Source organism: Anoplophora glabripennis, unplaced genomic scaffold (assembly GCF_000390285.2).
Source record: "Anoplophora glabripennis isolate ALB-LARVAE unplaced genomic scaffold, Agla_2.0 scaffold304, whole genome shotgun sequence".
NCBI lineage: Eukaryota > Metazoa > Arthropoda > Insecta > Coleoptera > Cerambycidae > Anoplophora > Anoplophora glabripennis.
In genome coordinates this window covers 51830-71945 of record NW_019416405.1, presented here as the reverse complement: position 1 = coordinate 71945, position 20116 = coordinate 51830, and the positions used below count along the sequence as shown (strand labels likewise).

Genomic DNA, 20116 nt, shown 5'->3' with positions numbered 1-20116 from the left:
AGAGATCGCAATGATCCTTCACCATTGGCAAAAACTTTTTCATTAGATTTTTGGTATCGGAGAACATTGTTTGGTTACATTTGATACTGTTTTAAAAAAATTGAACTTATTTGAATTATCGTAGTAAAATTAGGGGAGCTGATAAAATATACATTGTGTCCCAATATGGTAGAACAAAATTCATATTTTTTTACCAGCTGAAATTTTAAAAAATCACTGAAACAGATGAATTAGTAAATAGAAATTGTCACTTTTCTGCAATATTTTCTATTTTTTGAGACATGTTTGACAGACCTATAACATTACCGACATGTTTTTTAAAAGGACGCTCTATATTTTATAGTATAAATAAAAAGCCCTTCTAAAGACGAATTCAGCGATATAAGGTTATACCTACTTTTTTGTCATAGTTGTCAAAAAATTGAGGAATTAAACGAAAAATAATAATTTAGTAAGTACTACTTTTTATTTTATTATAGCAAATGTTCAAAGTGGGCCCCACTTGCACAATGTCTAATTCAGTGTTCAAAGTGAATAATTACATCGTCCTATTCAAAACATATGTCGCTAATGTTGTAGGTCTGTCAAACATTTCTCGAAAAATAGAAAATATTGCAGAAAAGTGACAATTTCTAGTTACTAATTTACCTGTTTCAGCGATTTTTTGAAAATCTGAACTGGAATAAAAATATGAATTTTGTTGCATCATTTTGACACACAGTGTATATTTATTAAAATTTCATGTTAGTTGGTATTAAACATAACAAGTGACTAAGCCCGAATTCTATTTTACCATGTTTATAACGAAACAATTAACATCACACGTGTCTAATGAGTATTACAATTACTTGCACAACAATCTAGTGGAAAAATTTAATGTTGTCCTCTTCAAAATGTCCACACACGCAAATAGCCATTTATTTCGTTATTTATCAAATTAATTTGCAGTATAGATGTACGTTTGGTCGAAACATAAGACATAGTTTATTTAGTGACACTTCTAACAATGTTAATAAACAATTCCTTCTATTTAATTACACAGGCCAACAAGGAAAAAATTCCAGAGATCAGACACTACGTTTCCGAAGGCATTTGGCGCGCTGAATCCGAATCTGGCCTCAGAATTGATCCATCACCCTAGGTTTCCGAGATATTCTAACCTAAAAGTGCAAAAAACACGTATTTTTGCTATTTTCAAGGTTATGTAACTTGGCGAAAAAATTTTTTTTCTCAAAACTGAAAATATCATTGGAAACTACTATCTTTCCCCTTCAAAACGCATTTTTTTATTTGTAAAAAGCTTTATTTTTCGCGGAGATATCGTCGATTAAAGATGATCAGTATAGCTTCCTTATTAAACCATGGCTATAACACAATATCACTAAGCGCTACGAGCCTTAGAGGGCTCGCAGCGCTTAGTGTTATTGGGTAATAGGGCTTGAAGTTAACCTTCCTGACGATTAGGGCTCACAGCGCTTAGTGTTGTGGGGTTATAGGGCTTGGGATTAACCTTCCAGACATATAGGGCTTGGGGTTAACCTTCCTGACGATTAGGGCTCGCAGCGCTTAGTGTTATTGGGTTATAGGGCTTGAAGTTAACCTTCCTGACGATGAGGGCTCGCTCCGCTTAGTGTTGTGGGGTTATAGGGCTTGGGGTTAACGTTCCTAACAATTAGGGCTAGCAGCGCTCAGTGTTATGGGGTTAGCCATGATGTAATAATATAGCCATACTGGTCATCTTAAATTGACGATATCTCCGCGAAAAATAGAGCTTTTTCCAAATAAAAAAATGCGTTTTGAAGGGGAAAGATAGTCGTTTCCAATGATGTTTTCAGTTTTAAGAAAAAAAATTTTTTCGCCAAGTTACATAACCTTGAATATAGCAAAAGTACGTGTTTTTTGCACTTTTAGGTTAGAATATCTCGGAAACCTAGGGTGATGGATCAATTCTGAGGCCAGATTCGGATTCAGCGCGCCAAATGCCTTCGGAAGCGTAGTGTCTGATCTCTGGATTTTTTTTTTTTGAAATTTTGTCGGCCTGTGTTATTTTTTCTGATACTAATGGCGTCTATGCCATTTTTGTAATATGATGCATCAGGAACGTCATCCTTTTGAATAAATCAACATATTTTGCTCCAACCAGGTTCTGCTATATGTTGACATTTTCGTAATAGCTACTTGTATACCAAAAATTTTCTCGGAGGGATAAGAAATCAGTGATGTAAGACACAAATCAAGGTTATACTTAAAATATCCGTGAAAAACATACTTATTCTCGAGTAGGTATATTTCCCCAACATTCACCTGCATTATTTCGCTCATCCTCTGCCACCCTTTTCCATCTGTTGTTGTATTCTTTTACCTCTTCTTTCCGCCATATATTTCAACCAATTCCAGTTCATATTTTTTATTATATTTCTAATTGTAGTTTTCATCCATAAGTCATTACTAACGACAATGACGTTGGGACAGAAAGAAAAGGTTACAATTTTTCTTTCATTTGTAGCCTCAATCATCAGCACGGACTTTACATTGTTATTCAAATATTTTTATTTTTGCTTTCATACTAATTATCATATTGTTTTACATTTCAAAGTTCTATTGTCTGTTCTAGCAGAACTCCTGTATCTTTTATTTCTTCTTTATCTAAATTCAGTTCTCCCTGATTTTCTCTCAAGTTCAGAGAATTGTTATCTTTAATTAATTAAACTATTAGCTATTAGCCCAAATTTCATCAATCTACGGCAAGCATCTTCACTTCAGAGAAACGTTAATAGTATAAATATACTTTTTAAAACTTCAACACCTACCTCGAAGATCATAACTTCAAATTCTTAGGTCAATAAGGCTTTTCCGTCTGAAAAATTAGCCCAATATTAATTTTTTATAAAGATAAAATAAAATCAACAGCCAGCGAATAAAAAATATTTGGAAAATGTATTTGTATAACAGATCGACTGTTATAAATTAAGGTAATTCCTATGCAATGAATTAAATCCGTTTCATAAGATAAGAGAATTGAAGTTAGTTTTGCAAATAAGATATATTAACTAAAGGCAGAAAATCCAACATTAGCAAATGTAGTAAACAATGTGAGATAATTATACTCGTACAACCATTAATTTTATATTTACAAACGAATATATTTTACTTTATGATGTAATGATTACCACTGGTTTTATATCAGGTGCTATATAACAGGTAATGCAATTTTAAATAGCAAATTACCTTTTTAAAGTGCAATTAGCACCGACTAATAGCCTATTCTTCAAATAAACTGCTTTGAAACATTATTCAGTTGAATAAAAGTGAGTATGAATTCTCAAAATACCTAGAATACATTGTAATTTTCCAGAAATATTTATCTTTAATGATTCTTTATACATTGAGAAAGGAAATAATTTTTAGGAAACATATTACAGTTTTGAGTTCCATTTCGATTTTCTCCTTTTTCGCACAATAAATTACTACTGCTACTATTATCAAATACATCTTCAGTGGAATAAAGAGATTGATTGAAATATTTTATCTTTTCAACTGTTAATATTGGGATTTGCTGAGAACCAATTGAGTTTGTTGCTTGTACGAAATGTTAATAAAATTAGGTACATTAGTTAGTATTTAATAAACAGTAATAATAATTTTTCATTTCTCTGAAACCATATCTGACCGCTTTTAGCCATATCCTTTCAGTTAACCATTTCCGTTGCGATAGCTATTAGGTATCCTTTGCCACGATTCATAGAAACAGCTCCATTATTCAAAAATACACACAGGAAATATAAGAATTAGGTAAATTATAACATATAAAGTAACTTCTGTTATATAAAACAAAATCCAGGTTCTAGAATCGGCATCTGCTACTAATAATTCGCAAGGTCTTCTTGACGCTGTTACATAGCTACTTTTTCGGACTTTGGAAAAGACCATGATTTTTCTGGAAAACTGTTGAAGATAAGTATGGACAACCTTATATCAGTCGAAAGGGCATTCAATTTTGCATTCACCCATGACAATTATTATGGGTCGTTCCATTTGAATAAAAAAAGTTTTTCAATTCGTAAGATTATTAAATGAAGGTCTCAGTATTTCCGGGTCTGAACAACGTATACGTTTTGCTCACAGATGACATGTAATTTATGCCAAAACGAACTGTGAAAACTGCAGGTTTTTAAGTCTTACTGTTTAGACGCTATCTAGCCTCATTTATGGAGCTGAAATTGTGTTTTTTTTTTCAAAAACAACTGATTACCTCGAAAACGGTAAGTTTTAAACATCATGTACATTTAATAAACTTTACCTAATATTAACCATGGAATTGAAAAATGCAATAATATACAGGGTGTTCCATTTAAAATAACAAAGTTATGTAGATATGTTATTTTTGTGATAGGAACATGACTCTAATATAATGCTGACCAATCTCGGAATCTCGTACGTCATAGAAGACCGCCGGATTGCATTCTAATATATAGAATCGACAATAATACAATGAAATGCTAAAAGTTCTATTTGCATAAAGATTACCTTGTGTGTGTATTCATTTGACAAAATTGACTTCTCAACAAATAAAAAGTCCACATCATTATTTTTTATTTGCCCGCCGCTTTTAGTGTGAGATTTTCATATAATAACCATAAAACTGTTCGATCTATGTTTAAAGTAAATCACAATAGACAATATTTTAGACAGAAACGGATTGTTTGAGGACCTGTGTTCATATTACCTTGTGTGCAATTTTTTTTATTATGTCGATCTTTTTTCTCAGTTTTGGATCCACCCATAAACAGCAGTGTATCGCCAGATAAAACAGCCGCAGTTTTAGGCTGGACGAGCCAACAGACCGACTTGAATTGCCTTCCTAACGTAATCGACGTCTATTGTGAGGCTCTAGAGGATGAAAATATAGAAGGGTGGCAGTGGATAAAAAAAAACAGTTCAGCAAACAACACTATAAACATTAACGACGCCACTAGCGTGTATGTAGAGGAACTGTCAGAGTTCACCAACTACACGTGTAACGCTACTCTTTCAGATGGAGTTAACACCAGTGAACCAAAAGAAATCAAATTTCGAACAAAGGAAGAAGGTAAATGTTAAAAATCTTACTATAAAGTTCTTGTCGAAAATCCATTGTAATACTGAATAGCGCTGAGTGAGATGGGGCAAATCCACTTTAATTCGGTATAAAGATTTATACTAGTTTCTGTTGTTGTGGCATCACCAAGGAACAAGAGAAAGAAAGCATTACAAATTGAGGTAAATGGCAAAGTAAAATTAAAACATCTAGTTCAACTTGCTAACAAAGATCTTATACTATACGTATTTGAATAAAGTAACAGTGTAGTTTTCTTCAATTTGTATGTTCATTATTCTTGAAGAGGAAACTAAAAGACTAATATGTGACATATCTACTTACAGTTCTATTTAATAAAGCATGAAGAAAGGTTGTTGGATTGATTTCTTTAAAATAACTAGAGTCATTTGTATCCACAATAATGTGGCATTAATATTGTCTATAATTGTAAACATGTTGCCATTATTTGCGTTCTATAAAAAAAATATTTGAAACCGTTATTAAATATAGATGGAAAACTAACTTCTTACTTGGAATCTAAACAGTTGTTGTTTAACTTGAAATACGAATTTTAAAAACACAGATTAACAATAGTGCTATTGCTAACTTAACTGATGTTACTGTTGAGAGTGTCGAGGCACCAATTCTCTGAGACTTCTGCCAATTTCGCTTCTGACTGAAGTCTGCATCTTCAATGGTTCTTAATATTTGATAGAACCCTTAAGAACTGTTTTAGAGAAACAGGTATTTTTGTTTGTTTTGACGAGAGGAATCAGCTTTGAAAGTTTTTCTAACATTGCTGTTGCACAAATACTTAATTATTCATAAATAATAAAATAATAATTCATCTAATCAAATTAGGCTATAGTAGTTGTTTATATCGACAGCGTATCTTTTTGTGCAGAAAATTTAAGATCAGAAAAAATGTCTTCGTCTATCTAATCTAACCTAATGAGCACTATTTCATATCAAAGTATTTGGCTACTAACCTTTCATGAGATAATTGTTAGTGTAATCTCTTTGATAAGATTAATTTCGATAATACAAACCAGGAAAAACATTAAATGAAAAATATATTTATTTTGAGTCATTCCTCTTATTCTTACGGATTTTTTTTTAATTTCGAAATAGCAATATTTAATAAGATAAAAATAAAAAGTATGTCATGAACGATTGAAAGTTGTATTGATTGGAGTTACTATATAGACATATTTAGAATTAGTTATTTTCTATTAATGGTAAAAGGTAAACGATATCGAAACTGTTAGGATGTAGGATATAGAACAGAAAACAAAAACAGAACAGAATAACGTATAGGGAAATAGAATATGATTTTTTTTATAGTTTTTTTAATATTTTGAGTAGACATATTTTATGAAATTATACAAAATAAGAATTAAAATTTTTATTTCAATTTAAAATGATATTTCTATTCTTTCTATAGTCAACAGAGGGAAGAGATATGTTTTTACACCGTAGCACACAAAAGTTAAGCAGCTTTTTTAATTCAAATCTACACTTTATAAGTACAATAGCAGCACTCCACGCGTCAATCATGGTTTTAAGATAATTGACGTTTTGTATTTCTTGGTATGTCTACATTTGTGACAAGCTTTAATAATACGGAAATATAAAAATGAGTCAATTTTTTAATACTGCAAAAAAAAACGATATTATTTTCTAACTTTTAAATTGTGCTTGGATCTATTTCTATTTGTCAAATAAATGATATTCAGATTTTGTATGACGCAAATGCTCATTCACATTAGTAATTTATTCAGATTAATGAAATATCAAATTTAGGATTTTTTGTTATATTTCTGTCAAAACTAATGCCAAACATCTACTGACAAGAACAAAAGCGCCGAAAGTTAGCTTTTATTCATCCACAGTCATCGGAAAATGATTATCATTCTCTGCTTTGTAAATCGGAACCAACACTATTATCCCTAATTAAAACAAACAAATTCTTAAATGGTTTTCTGTCCATTGTCCATTAGGTACTGTTGGATATTATTAAAACTGGTTTAAACAAGCTAAACTGTTAATGTTTAGTGGCGGATATAAATTTTGAAGGTACAATTTTTCCAGACATTTTCCTAATACGAAATTGTTTCAGTTCCAGAGACACCTGACAATTTGACGATAACAGAGAAAACGAGTACCAGTTTCACCGTACAATGGGAAAAGCCGACGAAAAATCCAGGCGTATTTATAACGTATCATGTTCATGTTGTGAGTGCAGGTACTAATCACTTCATACCAGAGAGTTGCGAGCTCCAATCATATGACCAATGGAACCAAACAACGAATGAGACGTACGATTTTGATGAAGCAGTTCCTGACTACATATACGAAGTTACAGTCTTTCTTGAAAACTCAGCTGGAAATGGGAGTCAAGCGAGTATCAACATTACCACAAATACCTCAGGTACAGTTATTTCCTTGCCGACATGTAAACTATAGGAAGATACTTACTTTCTGTTCTACTTTATTATCATTTTAAGTACATGAAACTACCACAGATCCTTGAAACCAAAATTAGAGGGCACTAAAGTTGGCGAAAAATTTTATTCGCCTTCCAAATTAGTTTAAAGGTTTAACATAACGCTAACGGAATTTCCAATTTTTTTTTCATTTTTAAAGAGCAATATGTAATTGTTTTCTGTACATCGTTCGTATTTCTAACGGTGTTTGCGTAATTAATTATTTTATTACTCATCGCTGACACATTTTAGATACTATTCTGATTTATCTGCGATTATTATAGACATGAGATTTATTTGATAATAAAAACAAAGTGGAATTCAGAAATCAGTAATTGCTCTTTCAAAATGATTAGAAGTGATGATACCCATGATTACTATTTTAGTAACACATAATCCAATCCAAAAATAAGTTAATGGCACTCATTCTATCTCTGGGTGATTCTTGTTTAAGGATCATTAAATTAGAATAATTCGATGAGGAATAGTTCATCAGAAAAACTCCTCACAAAATGCACACCATCGCTATCTTTAGTGGGATTCCAATACCGCTAACTTCTCGAAAATTTTATTACGTTTAATATAGCAAATCATTAAGTGGTTACACAGAATTTTTACGGTTTTTTGGTTTAATTTCCATTCAAGTGTTTTAGTTTGAAATGATACTGACGTCAAACGACGATCCCAACACATGTTGAGGTGTCGACACTATGTCCTGTTCTCAGGCTGTCAACATAAGGAAGGAATATGGGACACACGTGCCACTATTTAGACATCTCATTGTTCGTAAACATGCACACTCTAAATCAATTTACCATATGACCCAAAATTTATACAGCAGAATATGAAACACTGATATGTCAAGAAATTTTCTATGATCAAGGATTAAAAAACTCACTGTAAGGAAATGTTACACTAATAAAGAAAAAAGTTGTCAATTCATATTTATTATATAATGTCCTGCTCCTTAGATTAAAAATTGGCCAATTTATTCTCCTATATCCAAAATCACTTCGTTTGGCTGCTAGATGTCTTCCTAGAAGTTCTTAAAAAATGTTGAATTTTGAATATTTTTGATGTTTAGACTTGCTTTCAATTGTAACATTGTTTTATACAGTGTGGGTATTAAAATTTACAATTGCTAAAAAACACTTCTCAAACATTTTGTGAAACATTTGTAGGCGAAGTAGATAACATCGTAATAAATGTGGCAAGGTTTGATTTAAAAAATTAAGAGAAGCCTGTTTGGTGCTCATTGCAGAGATTACTTATGCCAAATCTTGTAGTAAAGATTTTTCGTATAAACTGGCAGAAAGTTACACGCATTTAAAACCCTGTGACCAACACTTTTAGGAACTGTTAGTTCTCTTTCTAGAATTTTCCTCAATTCTATCCAAAATTTGTTCCCCCTTCTCTGCAGTTCTTGTTGTACGATGACGTCCTAGGTCTTCATTTTTCCGTTAAAAACTACCAATTTCGCGAGCGCATCTATCAGTACTTCCAACGAGTTGATGATTGGTCACGTGGCAGTTAGGATATCTTTCTGAGTAGACGCTGACACTTTCGCGACCATTATCTTGACAAAACATGTAAACCAAGAGCATATCTATCAACTTGTTATTCGTATGTGTATCTATCCTTGTCGGAAAACAAAGTAAAATGTAATACATCTTATCGTATTAAATAATAATCATCAAGGATTGACAGATGCAATAACTTAAAAATCAAACTTAAGTCATAGGTAAATACAAAATCACTGCGTAATGGCAATTTATTAAATACTATAATGTATAGGTACATATTTGCGCTTAAACCATTCATTAATCGGCAACTGTAGAAGAGATTAAAAAAAATTCCTACTGAAAAATATGTTGTCATTATTGCATAAAAATACGTTATGAAGAATATTCTCATTACAGATCAATTTAACAGTAAAAAGTTTCAATTGAAGGCTAAACCACACCCCAAATATAATCAAAATCGATTATTTAAAAATCTCAAACATTTTTCAGGAACTTTGAGGCCATCTAACTGCAAAACGAAGCGATTTCGGATATAGGTGAATTAGCTTAAATCGATTGATTTTGTGTCCATGGATTTATGGTCTATTGTACGTGTATTTACAAGAAACCCAATGTTTATTTAATACGGATAATAAAATATTACAGCGACAATATTCATACAGGGTGATTCACAAACGGTGACAAAAAATGAAACCTCGTATTCTTTGGTGAATTTTAAGGGGAGTCTTTCCTATAAAGTTTTTATCTAGGACGCTTCGTTAAAAAGATACAGGGTGTTAAACTTCAAAAAATATTTTTAATTTTTTTAAATAATTTAAAAACTAGTAAGTGAAATAATTTGAAATTGGGCACATGTATTTATGTAAACATTGTTCAAAATCTGAGGGCTTTTCCTAAAATGTACATGCTACAGTGGCGGGGATACAGGGTACCGGTGGTATATTTTTATAAATAAAATAGTACACCACTGCTTTACGGCAACAACCATGATATTTTCGGATTAGTTTTTCAATTTTCTACAAATTGCTGCTCTCTTATGTTCGAACAAAGCCTGATTTTCGAGTAAAACTTAAAAAAACCAACTGAAAACACTTTGACAAGCACTAATCATTCGGTTATTTATTCGAATAAAGAAATTTATAACATTAGTCATCATTTTAATGATTTTATTTGAGTAAATGCTCAAAAATACCTCCATTTCCATCTGTTTAGTAACAAAAATATAATTTGTTCGAAATTTATTGTAGCTTTATTATTATTATTTATTTTATTCTTCCTTCTAACTGCTCAGAATGTCAAAGTTGTTATCGCAGCCCACTATATAATTTTAAAAAGCATTATATTCAAATATCGAAGTGTGTTCAAGAAGACTGATACAAAACACTATGCAACCAGTCTTAATTTCTGTAACTATGTATAATTTTAATAATTTAACACTCTCAAAAGTGATAGATTTTCCTTAGAGTTGCACTGTTACACTCTTTCTAATTCTGACGCTACTGAGTAGAGTGTTCAAATTTCACATGTAAGTTGTTACTATGAGGAAATTACACTATACCAAATTTGAAATCCTAATGGTTCTTGAGCAGTTCATCAAAAATTGTGTTTCATTTTCATTGTAATGCATTAGGAACCGTTTTAGAATAAATATTACTTCTATTTTTTGTTTAATTGGACGAAAAAACTACGTAATATTTTCTGCATTACATAAGTAGGTATTACAAACTCTGGGTTTAGGATTTAATTTAAAAAAATCAGTTCAGTGTGACAAATCTACCATAAACCTTCATACATTCATATCAAAAATTCTACAATGACTCAAACAGGATAACTAATCATGAAATTCTTTATACATTATAAACCTGTGAAAAGTTAAATTAAATTTTTAAAAACTTACTTCACAAACATTTTAATGAAAATTAAAATATTTTCAAGAGAAAAAAAGTGGATGGTTGGTCTGTACTGCTACATTTAGTTTACTCTGTACGGTTCTAAATTATTTTAACTCTGAAAATTATATTTTAGCTTCTCAGGCACCTACACAATTTTCCAATACCTCAGTGCTAGATAGTGAAAAAAATGTCATAATTCGAAACATATCCTGGCATATGCCGTGTGAGACGAACGGAGAAATTGAATATTTTCAAGTTGACATAAAAGGTCACTACATATCAGATTATAGGATTGTGGATAACAAGACAATCATCGTTAACACCACTTACACTGAGAGATACTTTACAGAAATCGAACTGATGCCAGCATTTTTGTACAATATCACAGTTCAAGCTAATGGACTCATTGAAGAAGGCGATTTCTTTGCTGACACATTTGTAACAGAAGACAATTGTATGTATAATTTAATATACAGTCTCTTTCTATACTTAAGCACACAGAATTGAAAATCTCTAAATGGGCTAAGACCTATACCTAGGTCACTTCCTTAATCCCTAATGTCATAACCCATTACTTTGAAGGAAAACTTGTGGTCATGCCAAACAATTCCTTTTCTTTCTTACTTAACTGACCCGGTAAATAATAAACAAATCAGTGTGTAAGTTCCTTAAAAACACATATCCACCTTTGATTTTAGATTGTATAACACCAAAGTAATGAGTACTTGTTTTCTAGTCCCAGGTCCACCGACCATAGAAGACATTACAGAAATAGGAGCAAACAACTTTACTGTAGTATGGAAAAAGCCAGAGAGAAAAGCTGGAAACATTACGGGTTATATGGTATCTATTGATACTTTGGGGCCTTTCTATGACACAGATCCAAAAAGGTGTCCTACGGAACAATGGCATTATAATGATTCAGTTCTGGGTGATGTACTATCGTATACCTTTACGAAACTGCGCCCATATTATCTATATAAAGTTTCTGTAGCAGCCGCTACTGCTAAAGGATATGGAAATTACAGTACAATTAACGTGAATACTGCATCGTCAGGTAAATATTTAAAATTCAAATAATATGGTTAAGTAACTTGATTGATATTGAAACCAAAAAGAAAATATTCCCATTGATTATAAAATTAATATCATCACGTGAAAATATTAACCTCGTGATTTATCTAAATATTTTTCACCAAGGATTCATCTATGTATTTTATAAAAAATATTTGGGCGGATAGTTTTTTAAAGAAAAAGTAAGTCCTTCCCTAGAAATTAACAATGTTATGATGTTTTAATAGAGTTTAGAAATTTTTTTTTATAATAAATAAAAACACATTTAAAAAACCCTTGTACATTGCGTTACACTTTACATGTAATATATATTATCTTGTATAACAAATTTGTTCTTACTACTTTAAAATTTGAAATGAGAGACATATGCAGACAAACAATTTTAATTCCAGCTCCAGAAAAAACCGAAGAACTTGAATTTGTACTTCTGGATGGAAACATTACCGGACAGGTGTCCTGGCGAACACCCTGTAACATCAACGGGCCAATCAAGGCATTTAACGTTGAGCTTGAAGGCAATTATACAGAAGACAATTCTTCAAATGTAAACTACAACTGGTCCTTGACTTTTTATAATGATAAATATAATTATAATCACACCATTAATCTAGTTGAAGCATACCATTTTGAAATTAAAGTATGGATTACTTTAGAAGATGGCACATATGGATTGGAGGATCGCAAATATTTGACCACGCCTGATGGTTGTAGGTACCTATTTAGAAAGTACTTTTTTATAGGGTATCCCATAATTATTGAACTTCCCTTAGGTCAAAAGTGATAAAATGCAGTACTGAAATTACAATTTTTATTTCGATATTTTATCAAAACTATGAAACTATGAATAAAAGTTCCTTTTGAATTAAATTCATCAAAAAATTATATGTTGGAATCTACTTTTTTTCGTTTATGAACTTGTCCCATTCAGAGTAACGCAGCTAGCGGACTCGCTAAAATCTCCTATTGCAAAATATTGGAAAGGCAGTTTAAACTTTTTGTTTTAAATAGATCCAGGGCCGCCCCAGCTAACTGATATAACAAATAAGACCAACCAGTCTTTCACTATTTCTTGGAACCGTCCGGATAAGAGAAATGGAAGAATTACCGATTACCAAGTAGTTATTACCCCTTTGGAAGCTTTATACGATACTCACTGTGGCATGGACGATACGGAACATATTAAAAACACAACTGGAAATAACACGAGTTTAACTTTCAATGAGGGTCAACCTTACTACAATTACAGCGTTTCGGTTAAAGCCAGGACTGTTACAGGTTGGGGAGATGTTAGCAATTTAATGGTTGCAGCAACCGAGCCATCACGTAAGTACATAGGTTTTTTGTATAGAGGATGTCAAAAAATGCTCGTAACAATATAAGAAAGGGTAACCCTCTAAAAAAAGTTATAAAAAATAAAAGTTGAATTTTATTTCGCCACAGAACTTCACAATATACAATACTGGGCATTCCCGAAATATTTGCTACTCCTACAAATTTTTTATACATAGATTTAGACAAAAGAAATAGAAGTTGCAGATATAAATTCCAATTTTTTTAAAATTTAGATTTTGTGAGGGGTAATAGAAAGTTTTCTCAAGGCTGTAGTTGACTTAACTTGAAGTTATTATAAGAGCTACAAATATTTTTGTTGAACAAGGTACATTACTTCATCTTTCCTACTACCTTGTGCGCTTATTGTTATTAATTTGAAATATTAGTTCCAGAAAATGTTGAAAATGTCACCATTGACAAGTCACTTCCCACACAAGAAGTATACAATGCACATGCGAATATATCGTTTCAACCTCCTTGTAGAACTAATGGTCCTTTCTCAAATTATGAGTTAATATACCATGGTAAAAGGCATAATTATGAAGATATTGAAGGGACACTAACTAGCCCAGAAAACTCATTTATTAATATTATGTTGAGACCAGAATATATATACGAATTTACAATCAAGACAAAAAATGTAAACTACAGCAGTCCCGGCTACTCCAAATCGTTTCTGGCACCCGCAGGAAGTAAGAAATTTATTTAAACTTTTAAAAAATGTTAAAAAAATTTTTTTCTAATCAGATTCCACAAATTAGCCTGCAATATTTTATCAGAACATTCTGTACCTAAAAGAGTATTGAAATTTAAGAATGGACGTTACTGTTAAGTTTTGAATCTAATAGTCAAATGCTGGGATTGTGGCTATCTTTGCATTAACATTTTTGTATGTGGATTTTTCCATGGATTGATTAAACAATTTTACAGTGAAAATATATTCATGGGGCCCGAATCAATATTCGACCTACAGTAATGTTATCTAACAGGATCCATTAACAAACAATTAGATAACAGATTGGTCAACAAAAGATGGTCAGGCAGATCTGGTTTAGAAAAGGCCAGACTTCTTATAAAGAGCTAAAAGAAATTCTATACACATATTTTTCCCTGTGCTTCCCCTATTAATAGTGAAAAGACACAAATACCTGAGAGCAGCTTTTCTATAACCTCTGTATGTCAGAGATCGAGTGCTTGCCTTTGAACGTAGCACAGGCTGTGTTAAAACCCTTACTGGCAGCATGCACAATATGTCACAAGACCCGAGTCTACAGACAACCACTCCAAAAATCACAACACATAGTTCATAATTTGCAAATAAATTTTACTTCAAAACAATGCAATCCAGAGTCTACATATAAAAAAGTTAAAGCTCAGCCTCTTTCACGGGATTGTAGGGTCACTTTAGTCGTAGAATGCGCCAGTAAATATTGCTGGCTAATTGCTGGACTACCTACATTTATTGATTTCCATCTATTGGTTTATAATATATTTAACTAAACGAATTGTAGTTCCTCAGTTCCCTAGCCAAAAGACCGCTGTGGAACTTGAAACAGCAATTTCTGGAGCTACAATTACTTTACAAAAAGAAAATTTTGATGTTGAAAATGGTAACATCACTTTCATGGCACTTATATTATCAGAAAGAAATGAAACTGGTGGTGATTTCTCACCTTGGGAATCCTCTGCTTGGCCAAGTATAGAAAGAGACGGATATTATCAACTAACAGAAGATTGGTGGAACCCTTTTAATGGTAATGACCTTAAAATGCTCAGTTGACAATATAATCTATGTCAGCTTCAATTAAATCAACAATATTACGAAACTAGTATTATATTTTATATTCTTATAATTGCAGATGCAGACAGAATTCAGTTCATTATAGGCAACGAGACAACCTGTAATAATCATGGAAACAACTGTAACAAACCTCTCGAAAGTGGCAAAGATTACTACTTGATTGTGAGATTATTTACAAGAAATTTCTACAAAAACAGCCCCACAATTCATTTTAGGACGGGTAAGAGCAATTAACACTGTCAATTTTGCTTTGAACAACTGATGACTTTAAATTTTTAGATGATACAAGTAAATTGGGGCTTATTCTGGGTGTAATATTTGGTCTGCTTATTTTTGCTCTATTGGGATTTGCAGCATTCTTTGTATGGAGGAAAAATCTCATAAAGTAAGTTAACAATACGCTCGAGGCTTATAACATGTATAATAATAACATATTGTAGGGTTTTGATAAATAATTATGTATTGTAGGCTCTCACCAACGTTATTAGCCAGAAAAACATCCATTAAACCACCATCTGATGGAAACACATCTATTCCAATTAACAAATTCATACAGTACTGTAAACATTTAGAAAACAATCCTGAAAAGTTTGCGGAACAGTATATGCTTCTTACTGAAAAGTCTAAAGAAATGATGAGCACACATACCACTGCGTTTGCAGAACTTACCGAAAATCGAAGAAAAAATAGATACACAAATATTTTGCCTTGTAAGTAAATTTCCTTTTTTTTTGGAGAGTAAATAATATATATTTAAGCCTATAGATCCTGTACTGTACTAAATTAAAAAAATGGTCCTTGGAGAACAAGTGGATCTATGTATACAATATATATTTTTATTTCTAAGTTTTCTACAGAGATATAACGATAGATAACCTCAAGGACAAATATTTTCCAAAATTTACTTTTCATAAACTAAATCTTTATATATAATTATAGTTGACGCAACACGAGTTAAACTACTCATCGATGAAGATGATGAAATTGGTTCAGATTACATAAATGCCTCCTATATAAGAGTAAGTGTTAATTAAAATTAGTTACTAAAAACTTTTTATTTTATTGTTATTATCCATTAGGGGTATTCTGGTAATATTGAATATATTGCAACTCAAGGGCCACTACCCACAACCTGTCGTGACTTTTGGAAGATGGTAATTCAAGAAAACGTTACTATTATTGTCATGGTGACGCAATTTGTCGAAGAAAATAAGGTAAGAAACAATGTTTGCTTTAATTTGAATGTTAAATTGGTTAAAAATGGATTAGAATATATTTGGCAAAACTTAATTTGTTCTTCTCTTTTCAATGTCTAGGAAAAGTGTTATAAATATTTTCCCAACAACCATGAAACTATGACGATTGGAGATGACATGGAAGTTAAATGTACCATGGAACTCCATTTTGGAACATACTGTGTGCGCTCAATTCAAGTTAAAAAGGTACTATTTTTAATACGCACTACCCAATGAGTCAGATATTATATACATGTATGTTTCAGGACTCAACTCAGGTCACTGTAACCCACATGCAGTATTTAGATTGGCCTGATTTTAATGTACCGAAAGGTACCGGTAGTATGTTGCAGTTTTGTCACCAACTCAGAGAACGCTTAAAAATAGAAGGAGGTTATGTAATAGTACACTGCAGGTAATACTTATTTGTTTTATTTAAAAATATGTATATAAAAATAGTAAACAAAAATCTTAACCTACTTTATTGTAAAAGTCTTGGATCCTTATTAATATTCATAGAGCAATGAGCAAGAGAACTCCTTACAAACGAAAATAAAAAAAATATACCTACTACATGAAATATTTCACTTAAAATAACCAAGTTAAAAAAAAATTTGATGTAACATGAACTACCTAATCGTACTTACCTATACATAGAAAAATAAAAGGGGTGGTAAATTTTAAAATATTTTTTAAACTTGGTCATTTTTGGTCTACTTAAAAAATATATAATAATAATCTAGGTAATATGAGGAAAACGATATATTATAATAATGGCACAAGATGTGGTATCTGAAGGGTTTACGATTTACGAAAAAAATCACTACCGTAGGATTTGTATAACTAAAAATAACTTAAAACATACCAATACTGGACTATAGGTATATTTTATAACACATATTTGCTGACGAAATGAACAACTATAGTATTTAACATAAAAATAATACTGTACGGACAGACATATAAAAAATGTATAAGAAAATTATTAACTTACAAATTGTATTTCACAGCGCTGGAGTTGGCAGAACTGGCACTCTCATCGCCACTGATATTCTCATCCAGAATATAAATGCTGGAAAAAATATAGACATTTTCAGTACGGTTTTGGAGCTTCGAAAACAGAGAATGATTATGGTTCAAGCTCAGGTATGTTGGCAATAATAATTTATAACTAACAAAAAATTACATACGTATCTATTTTGGTAACATAGTAATACAGTATAAATATTTAGGGTATTTTTAAAACATGGTGTCAACTGATACAGGAAATGTGATTTAAAACATTTCCTGGGGATATTTGAATAGTTACAGAGTAAAAAAGTGCACTGTCAAAAACGCAAAAAAGTAACCTTTTGCTTAAATGCCACTGAATATTTTCTTTCAGTTTTGTGCCATATTTTAGAATCATCCTGTATAAATACATATCTATTAAGTATGTTAGCAGAAGGCTTCAAAAAACTGAACGATGAACTTTAATTACTTTTTAATTTTTCAGAAACAATATATATACATCTATAATTTAATAAGAGACACTTTAGAATCACAAGCATCAGGTAAGAAAAAAGAGATTCCTTTGTTACTTCAACAATTGATCAGGTAAATACATACGTTCAGACAAGATTCTCTTATAAATTGCATCTGAAATTAATTTTAGTGTCAGTAACAAATTATAAGAAATTCTTTGTTAATAGATGTATGTATTTATAATATAGGTTTATTGTTATTTATTGCAGAATTAAATGAAAATCTGGAACCACTTTATGAAAATCAAACCGCTCTGCAAACAAGGACGGATGATGACAATTTAATCAACAAGGAAAAAGAAAGTCAGTTCTAGAAAGTCTATAACATAAAATGCACTGTGTCATTCATTACTCATTTTAGAGATAGAGACCTTATTTTATATAATAATTTATTTAATTAAACATAAAATATTTATTGTAAATATACAGACTTTGCTCAAAATACATAGTCTAAGGAACAAATTTAATAAGGCTACATAATTGATTTAAAATAATAATCGAAGTATTTTATTGCAATTGGAAATATGAGATGGAGGGAACAACCATTCTCATTGAATACACAGCAAAACTACCCCCAATATACAAAAAAATATTTTGAAATCTGAACTAAAACTTCATTTTATATTAGTTATTTACGAGGTTATTTATAATAAGTCAAACAGTATTTTATAACCTACTGGTTAAAACAAAATTTGCTTCCAGATGACTCTCTGATATGTATCTGAATATACGTATACTTAATTTTTTACTGTGATTTAAAATATATTTTAAATAAAATATTCCATTTTACAAAACTCTCTTTTATTATTTTTATGATTGACTTAATGGTTATTATGAATATGAAGCTCGGCCCATACTAATTTTTCCTAACGTTATTTATTTTTTTAATTACATAAGCCCCAAGAAAACGAAAAGAACATTTACATTACAATTGCACATACAAAATAAAATGGTATTATTTTGATAATGAGATGTTGGACCATACTGTTTTTTATGGGATAATTTCTAAGCCCATATATAGAGAACTCTTCGACAAAAATATTTCAAACTAAATTTAAAATAAAAAATTAAAATAGGGGTGGTCGACAAACCGATTGAAAACAGAAAAAAGTCTTACCAAATCTAATGTTGCAAGGCCATGGTATGTGGATGCGATGGATGAATATAATTCATATCAGGTGGTTTTATGTTAGGAGGTGGTAAGCCATGTAACTGATGTGGCATTATATTCGAGGTAACAAATCTAGGATCTAATCCAACATTTTCCTGATGTGATAGTGCAATGGGAAAGGGCCTATGTCCGTGATTGGAAATGTACATTTGATGTGAATCGACATTTGTATTATTCTGAGGTATAGGTAGAGGGTAAGCCTTCACTTCAACTTGTTTCTGACTTTGGCTACTAATATTTACATGATTTGAATGTGGCACTCCGTGATGAGGAACACTGTGGTGTACTTGAATTTTTTTGTTATAAGGCAAATTTTCTTTCTTCAAATCAGATGAATGATCTGTTTTCTCTACTAATACTGCTTTACTACCAACTTTCTCTTTTTCGTAGTAGAAACCCATATCTCTTAAAAGTCTTCGAAGTGTCATTATAGAAAAATTAGGCAATTTTTCGTTTGCATTAATATTTTTTAACAATGTACTTAAAGTAGGAACAATATTACGATATTTTAGATCATAAATAAGGTTTCTAATGGCTTGTCTTACGCTTTCATCATACTTCATAAATCTGCTATTTATATTTATGTTCTTTCGTATTTTTGTTTTAGATGGCTCCTTAAAACCTTCTCCACTTGCTTCTTCCTTACGAAACTGAAAGACACTTTTTTCACTACATCCAGTTGCTTTTGCTGTTCTACGTACTATTTCAGTAACACATTTATCAGGATGCATTGTTCTAAAGTATTTGAAAACATTAAGGATTATGGTTTTCTCTTTGCATGAATAAGACATTCCCTGCCTCATTTTTACGACTTCTAGTGCCATTTCTTTATTTATATAACCTCAATCACAGATATATCAAAGTAATAATTACCGGCTTTCGGCTTTATTTTACCTATGTGAAGTGAACTGTGAAGGTAGGCAGCAGGTGTAGCAGTCAAAGTTTAAAGTTAGCAATAATAGCACAGAATAGCGATAGTATCTAGTATAGACTAGAGGCAGT

At 31.3% G+C, this 20116-nt stretch overlaps 2 protein-coding genes across 3 annotated transcripts in view; one reads left to right on the top strand and one right to left on the bottom strand.

The window, feature by feature from the left end:
• Positions 1-18725, top strand: part of LOC108911294 (phosphatidylinositol phosphatase PTPRQ) — a 27154-nt gene extending 8429 nt beyond the window's left edge. Inside the window, exons 2-19 of one of the 2 annotated variants that reach the window (XM_018716197.2) lie at positions 4769-5089; positions 7197-7508; positions 11112-11432; positions 11715-12035; positions 12445-12759; positions 13061-13375; positions 13771-14076; positions 14896-15138; positions 15244-15405; positions 15465-15570; positions 15654-15895; positions 16125-16204; positions 16265-16399; positions 16502-16627; positions 16687-16835; positions 17431-17566; positions 17916-17973; positions 18154-18725. In XM_018716197.2, the coding sequence (XP_018571713.1) occupies positions 4769-5089; positions 7197-7508; positions 11112-11432; positions 11715-12035; positions 12445-12759; positions 13061-13375; positions 13771-14076; positions 14896-15138; positions 15244-15405; positions 15465-15570; positions 15654-15895; positions 16125-16204; positions 16265-16399; positions 16502-16627; positions 16687-16835; positions 17431-17566; positions 17916-17973; positions 18154-18257 (3752 nt within the window). In that variant the 3' untranslated portion in view covers positions 18258-18725. Of the gene's footprint in view, positions 1-4768; positions 5090-7196; positions 7509-11111; positions 11433-11714; positions 12036-12444; positions 12760-13060; positions 13376-13770; positions 14077-14895; positions 15139-15243; positions 15406-15464; positions 15571-15653; positions 15896-16124; positions 16205-16264; positions 16400-16501; positions 16628-16686; positions 16836-17430; positions 17567-17915; positions 18017-18153 lie in introns of both variants that reach the window. The other variant, XM_018716198.2, reaches the window with a different exon arrangement.
• LOC108911295 lies at positions 17412-20116 on the bottom strand. The gene is made up of 2 exons (XM_018716199.1): positions 19061-20116; positions 17412-17492 (listed from the first exon to the last, which is right to left on the bottom strand). Exon 1 carries the CDS (start codon positions 19936-19938, stop codon positions 19066-19068), a length of 873 nt encoding a protein of 290 aa, XP_018571715.1. The 5' UTR covers positions 19939-20116; the 3' UTR covers positions 17412-17492; positions 19061-19065.

What these genes read in the sequence shown, in the direction of transcription:
- LOC108911295 (XM_018716199.1), bottom strand. Translation starts at nt 19,938, where the DNA reads ATGGCACTAGAAGTCGTAAAAATGAGGCAGGGAATGTCTTATTCATGC.